This window comes from Lathyrus oleraceus, chromosome 5 (genome assembly GCF_024323335.1).
Source record: "Lathyrus oleraceus cultivar Zhongwan6 chromosome 5, CAAS_Psat_ZW6_1.0, whole genome shotgun sequence".
Lineage (NCBI taxonomy): Eukaryota > Viridiplantae > Streptophyta > Magnoliopsida > Fabales > Fabaceae > Lathyrus > Lathyrus oleraceus.
In genome coordinates, this window is record NC_066583.1 from 120,153,262 (window position 1) to 120,161,038 (window position 7,777).

Genomic DNA, 7,777 nt, shown 5'->3' on the forward strand with positions numbered 1-7,777 from the left:
CGCTTATCTGAAGCGTTTAAAACCTTATCTTAGTAAAAACCGTTTGAAAAGGGAATTAGAGGTTTACACTTTCTCGCTCCTTGAAGGATCGAGTGGTTGACCCACGCCATATTGCTGAATCTTTCATCATTTGAATAAAACACTTTAACCAAAATTGGACGAAAAAGGAATGTGAGGTTTACACTTTTTTGCTCCTCGAATAATCGAATGATTGGCCCACGCCATATTGCTTGAATATTCGTCTTCCGCTAATAATTTTCTCAAATAACTTGGACGAAAAAGGAATGAGGGTTTACACTTTCCTGCTCTACGAATAATCGAATGGTTGGCCCACGCTTCATTGCTTGATTAGTCACCGTCCACCTAAAAATAGCCAACACATCCAAACCATTTTGCCTCTTGGCATAAACTTCAAACTCCTTTTAAACGAAAGATTTTTCGTCTCGAGAGATGCAAAACAACGCCTCATCCACATATGTGTGAGTGAGCTAAGTGACTTTTTCCAGCAAATGTTGATATTTAGAAATCCATTTTGTTGTGATGCAAACGTCCCATCATCCACCATTTTGGGTAAGTAATGTTTTTTTTATCGATTGCGATAAAATAAATTTCGCTAAAATCGATCCACAAACAAACATTTTTTACCCAGAACCACGTAGCATTGAGTTCTCCATCGCACCCAGAGATACGTAGGAGTAGGACACGCAATCTTGTCAGACACATTAATAAAAAAAATTTTTGCGACCAGTTTCTTTTTCTCTTTAAACCTTTTAAATAATCCGAGAAAAACAAACATTCGAAAGCTAACACTTATGTATAAACTACCAAATGGTTCCCGTTGAATACAACAGACATGAGAGGTGCTAATACCTCCCCTTGCGTAATCGACTCCTAAATCCGATTTGGTTGCGACGACCATATCAATGTCGATTTTTAGGAGTTTTATCGATATTTTTTCTTTCCCTTTTAGGGAATAAATAAAATTTGGTGGCGACTCTGTTAGTCATTTCGCGAGCGTGCGATGCGTTCATAAGGTCGTATTTTTCGAGATGCGACATGTAGTTACACCTTATTTCTTCTATTTAAATAGAAATCATCACTTTAAAAATATTCAAATCATCTTTCATTCAAACACTATTTTTTACTCGCATATTAAATTGAACGTTAAAATGTTAATCTTACAAATCAACCCTTCAAAATATATTAATTAGATCAAATTATAAATACTAAAAATATCATTACCATATTACTAAATAAATTACTTATCTAATTACTTTATTTAATTCAAAAGGGCTTTTGGTGCTTTTGTCGTGTTGTCTTTTCTCGGTGTTGCAACGTGTTCAAACTTTTTCATTTTATTCTCCTTTTACATAAATAAAATAAAATAATGGTAGAAAATAAAAAAATGGCAGTGTAACTGATACGATAACAGCTGGAGTGGGAGAGGTATCTTCTCCCAACACGTTTCAATGGCAAAATTTTCTGTCTCCCCTCTCTGCTCTCCCCCCTCTCCTCGTCTTCAACTTCACCGGCAACCATTCTTCACCGTTTCTCAACCCATCGCTCATCCCGCTTCTTCCGCAACCGATTCCAATTTCACTTTCACTTTCGCCACCACTTCCAATCTCACTCCCAAAGTCGTCGTCACCAGAGAACGTGGCAAAAACAACAAGCTTATCAATGCTCTGGTACTCACTTCAACAATTCCACTACCGCGTTTTTACATTACATTATGCTTGATTTTAATGTATCTAACTCAAACTAACCATATATGCTTTATTTTCTGATTACATGCAAGTCTGATATGTTTTTGCTTGATTTCACTTTCACATGTTATGACTATATTCGTTTTTTTTTATAAACTGAATGACATTTTGCCATTTACATGTTCGATGGAAGGTTCAAATCAATGTTGATATTGTAATATTTTCAATTTTTCATCTATTTTGTTATATTTCCCTGTTCAATTTTTTTAATAATATAAAATATTTTAACGCATCGATATATGTGCATATCGTATGTTCAGATCGCATTAGGTTTCTATAAACATAGATGATTTAGCATTTTATGGATTGGTTGAAGATAATTTACTTGGGACTTTTCTGTTTGAAATTCATAACCGAGCAATGATACATTCTTGACCTGTTAGTTAATAAATAGTTAAATATCACTTTCTATATGATGATATTTGGTATTCCTTTCTTTTTATAGAGCTCTATGCTTGTAGGTCTATTCGATGTAGTAAGTGTGTGTTTGAGAGGGCTTTTGAAAAAGGAGAAACCTACAAAATTATTCAAACATTTTTATCCTCAAATCCCTTGTCTCCTTTTTCCCTCCAAACTCCCGAACAAAGGGAGTCGAGGGCAAACTTGCGATGAGATGACATGACCGGCTAAATTAGGTTATGTCAATAAAATGAAAAGGAGGATTCAAATGATACTGACAGTTGTAAGATTAAATTTGACGGATCATATTCACTGAAACTATTGTGGTAATTCCAATGTCAAGTGCAGGCCAAACATGAAATCAGTTGTTTGGAGCTTCCACTCATTGAGCACCTACGGGGACCTGATTTTGACAGGCTTCCTCATGCATTAAGTGGTAAGCTCTTGGATAAACCAATGTCTTCAACATTTAATTATTTTGTGACGTAGAAATTGTTCTGTTTTTTTAATCTAGTACAGATATTATATGATTTGATTATCTTTTCTTGGCCAACTTTTAGAATAAATTTCATGTGTGTTTGATGGGAAGAATGATGCAGAGGTGTCATTTCTGAATTGTATGTGAAGTTGATGACACAATATCATATCATGGTATGATTTGTAAGCTATTTCCCATCACAACTGGTTTCCTTTTATGGTATGATTTGTAAGAAACTGGGTACGGTTCCTTTATGTGGATCGATATCTAAATTGAAGTAGCATGGAGAAATATGGAGTTTGTAAATCCATGATGTTTTTCTATAAGCTCGAAAAGTCATTTACATGTTATATCTCTGATATCTTTTCTGTTACACATGATAGCACAAATGAAGCTTTCAACATCATGCTTATTATGAATGCTTTATCACTTTTCACCCATTAATTTCTTCCAATGATTCTTGATTCTTGCAGATAATGCATTTGATTGGATTATCATAACTTCTCCGGAGGCTGGTTCAGTCTTTCTGGAGGCATGGAAGTAAGGGTTTAGGTTTGATTTGGTAAATTGTGTAAAAAATAGCTTGAGTAGAATGTTATTTAGATTAATTATGTCTGAAAATACAAATTTCAATTGAAGTAATACATTTGTACAGATGTTACCTTTAGTTGTCTTCAAATGATTTTGAATGGATTTTCGATGAATTACTTCTGAAAATTCAATATTTTAAGCTAACTAATTCATTAATTACATTCAAATGATTTTTTGATTTGTTTTTAGCAAATCATGTTGGCCTTCAAAATTAACTTTGGGTTATTGTGGAGTGCAAGCCAAACATGCACCCCTCCAAAGTTAATTTATCAATCATGAGGTTGTCTAAAACTTGAACAGGTTGTTGATGTTCTGCTTCATAATTTGTTATTTTTCTTCAGTGAGTTGTGAGTGACATCTTTGCCCTTTTTTTAATGAAAATTTTATACCATTTTAATAATTGTGGTAATATGTTATCCAATTGTCATTCATCTTCAATCTAACTCGTGCATGAGTTGTCAGAGATGAAAATGCCAATTTGTTGAATATTAATAATGTTTTTAATTGTTGTGGTCTTATTTGTTGATGCGGTTTATAGTTGGTCAGATTCAGTAATACAGAACATAAAGAAAAACTAACCATTTCTTTTGTTATGTTCTTTACAATACCATTTTGCGTGTGTAACTTTATATAATTTTGCGGAGCTCTTAATTGTCTAACAATTGATTAGCCCAGTCTTAATTATTGTCCTTAGAACTGCTGGAATGCCCCGCACCAGAATAGGCGTTGTTGGATCAGGTACTGCAAGCATTTTCAAGGAAGCTTTGCTGTCTTCAAACAAATCGCTTGATGTTGCCTTTTCACCATCAAAAGGTATCATGTTTGTAGACTGAATTTTAATGGCTCCTACATTGATATCTCTAGTTTCACTTCTTCACCATGATGGATGACTAACTTAAGAAATACAATTAGAAAGTAATATCCCAGATCTTTCTATTATTTTGTGGTATTCAAGGGATATATGCCACAACAATAGTTCCAAGATATGCATCCAGGTAGGTAAAAGAAGGACTTAGCTTTACTTTGATTGTACTCTGAATAAGTAGCGTTACTACAAGAATTTTGCATTGGAGAATGTGAACATTGTCTAACCATCTTTAGCATTATATCAGTATGTGATCAAATTGTTAATTAATATCAAGTATAATAGTAAAGAGATTGAAGCTTGTTTTAAGTAAATGACTTGTTAAGGATTTGATATTTTCAGCAACAGGAAAAGTTTTGGCTACAGAGCTTCCCAAAATCGGAAATAAAACCACCATTCTATATCCTGCTTCTGCAAAGGCTAGCAATGAGATTGGTATGTGAAATGTTTTTGCTGCTTTGAAAAAGCAGCATTCACTATTTTATATTATTACTTAAGTTATGATATTCTGATAGTTTGTGATTTTACATAAACAGAGGAAGGGCTCTCAAGTCGCGGATTTGAAGTTACTAGGATGAATACATATACAACGGTATAATATTTTAGTCTTGGTGTCCTCTTCTTTTTCCAGAAAATATGGTCCATTACAAGTTTTTCTCACCAGCACATTTGATTTGTGTTTTGTACAATTAGCCGGGTTAAATTATGTGTAGTGTAAATAATGATTCATTCCTTATAATATGTTTCATGGTCTGTTTGGAAGTTGTGTTTATGAAAATTATTCTCCAGCTATGATATGTGTTAAGTGTCTCATGTTATGCAGTTTCAAGGAATATGTTACAAAAGCTTGAAATTGTGTCCTTTTCATACAATTTTTCCCTTATATTATTCATTTTATGTAGCAGTTTACAATTTCAGAATACTGGGCATGCATATGTTTCTACACCAGCAGCAATAGCTTATGTTAATTGTCATTTCCAAAAAAGTTTGATTGCAAATGGTTTTCCTAGCTTTGGTCATAACCAACTATTTCTCGCACCTGGGAATGATTAGTTTGGACTATTTATGGTTATATATCTGTCAGAGATTTACTGTTGCCACTAATTCTAACTTAGCCGTCAGGTACCAGTTCAACATGTTGACCAGATGGTTCTAAAGCAAGCACTTGCTGCCCCTGTTGTTACAGTAGCTTCACCATCTGCAATTCGGTGCGTTCCTTTTTGCTTCTTCCCCTTTTGCCTTTTGGTATTTTAATATTTGACACCTATTTCAGATCTACATAAATTTATCTCCTCCATGCAAACTAACTGTGATGCTGTTTTTGTACCTTAGTTAAGCATCTAGATTCGTGAAAAACTTGCTTTATCTTCTTATTTTCACTTTAGAAATTGGTAGGGAATTTTCTTAGAAAGTTCTATATTATTTAGTATTTACCCACCGATTTTTTTCCTGGGACAATTGACCTAGTTCATGTATTCTGCCGCAACAGGGCCTGGAAGAATCTCCTTTCAGATTCTGACTGGAGCAATTATGTTGCATGCATTGGTGAGACAACTGCTGCAATGTCAAGAAGATTAGGCTTCAAAAATGTGTACCACCCAACACAACCAGGCCTTGAAGGGTAATCACAAATCCTCTTTTGAGAATACTTTTTGGGTTTTCTTGTGATAATTCTCTTCATAAAGTATTCAATATCTGTTAGTTATGTATATGCTGAGTGTTCACTGTCTGAACAGTTGTCAAACCTCACAGAGAAGGTTTTCCTCTTTTATTTCTGGAAAATGCATCTTTCACCACTTAAGTGACTCAAGTTAGTATAATGGATGATTGAAAAATCAGTACTAGGGATTATGATAAAAATATAGACCATGACTGAAATTCGTAATTTGTTGTAAAAACATTCTAGTGGCTCTGAAAATATGGCTCTGATTTGAGGTCCTTTAACAATCTTCTTTCTCCTGACAGCTGGGTGGAAAGCATCCTTGAAGCATTAGGATCCTATGATGAATTATTGAGGTAGTTCTCTACCCATCATAGCAACCTGAAGGTGTTAATTTCCAGCTGTTTCTTCATGTAGAGTATTTGATTCATTTATTGAGTCGGGGTTGAGGATGGGTTTACTTTCTCTATGTTCAGCTGTATTCTTGAGACTTATGAGGTTATCATGTACCAGTAGTAAATAATTCCCATTGTGTAAATATTATACCTCTATTTATTTACTATCAATTCAATTGAGCACTCAGGGTGTCCAAAGGATTAACAAGTGCCATTATCAAGACGATATTCGTGTTTTATTTGGTTTGAAGATATCTCGTTTGACCTTTAGCTGAGTCTGGTTCAGTCCTGGTTGAATTGAGAGTGCAGTAGTTAGATCATAAGAAAGAATAAGACAAAATACAAAAGGCGTGCCAAAATTTTAAGTGATTCTTACTTCTATTTTTTTTATCTCGGTGGCGAAGGATTGTTGAGACTTCAAATGTAGAGAGTGAGAGTGGAGTTTTCTGGTTATGGTGAAACACAGTCAAATTGCAAGCATATTTGATAGAACGATGTGCCCCCGTAAAAACACGATAGAAGGTGACAAAGTTTCTTATGTTATAGTGAAAAAAGACAGTATCCAAATACAACATCGCGTGAAGAATGGAAGTGCATAGTTTGGGGTAGATGGTATTCTTTATCTAAAAAAAGAAGCAACAAAATTTGGAGCTACGGTATCTCTTAACCTCGGTGTATTCTTTATTTTTACAGCATTGTTATTCATACATTTTTTTACATTCAATACTTACACCGTATATACTATTTATACGGTGAATAATATATTTTAAAATTGTAAAATAATATATTTATGAACATTACGTGAACATTGCATATGAACAATGCGCGTGAACAGTTATTTAAAATAGGAAAATAAGTTGGTTAATTAAATGTAAAATGTTGGTTAATGAAGTAACAAAGTTGGTTAATAAACTTTCAGATATTAAAAATATTTTTTTCAAAATTGATTAATGAAAAGTAAAAAATTGGCTAATGAAACTACGAAATTGGTTAAAAGGAATTTTGAATAGTCATAAAAATTGGTTAATGCAAGTTATAAAATTGGTTTAAATTTTTTATAAAGTTAATTAATAAACATTCAAATAATAAAATAAAATAAAAATAAAAAGTATATTTTTATATTTATATATATATATTTTTTATATTTATATATATATTTTTTAAAATAATATATTATTATAATATTTTACTGGTCTAACAGTAATATATGATGTAGGTGTATAAGACATTGTATAAATATCATTTTTCTTATTTTTATTACCAAATTGTTGAATTCAGTTAATAAAAAGACAAATTGTGTTTGTTAAAGTGGTTACAAGTTTAGATGGTTATTGTTTCACTATTAGTCCATTACTTATTTTTGTAATCTTGAGTTTTTTTTTCCCTTGTGCCAATAAAGGTGCATTGCATCCATGATCTAATTTTGTAAAGCTGTACGGCATCCAAGAAAATGAAATATAAAATTAAAGAAATTGAGTTAATTTTAATTTAATTTTAGAAGAGTTTTCTTCTAAAGTTTAAAACTAATATGATCCACAGTCTCATGCTATTCCTTTGCAAGAACCTTCCGTTCTTCAAAGTCTTTATTCGATCGGATCCAAATTGTATATTTTTGTCCCAAAC

General features: G+C 32.8%; 1 protein-coding gene across 1 annotated transcript; it reads left to right on the plus strand.

Moving 5' to 3' along the window:
• The first annotated feature begins 1,380 nt into the window (after positions 1-1,380).
• LOC127088173 (uroporphyrinogen-III synthase, chloroplastic) lies at positions 1,381-6,337 on the plus strand. The gene is made up of 9 exons (XM_051029093.1): positions 1,381-1,688; positions 2,514-2,601; positions 3,117-3,183; positions 3,929-4,047; positions 4,442-4,534; positions 4,636-4,691; positions 5,222-5,307; positions 5,589-5,720; positions 6,065-6,337. The coding sequence occupies exons 1-9, from the start codon at positions 1,470-1,472 to the stop codon at positions 6,117-6,119; spliced, it is 915 nt and encodes a 304-aa protein (XP_050885050.1). The 5' UTR covers positions 1,381-1,469; the 3' UTR covers positions 6,120-6,337.
• Positions 6,338-7,777: the final 1,440 nt, after the last annotated feature.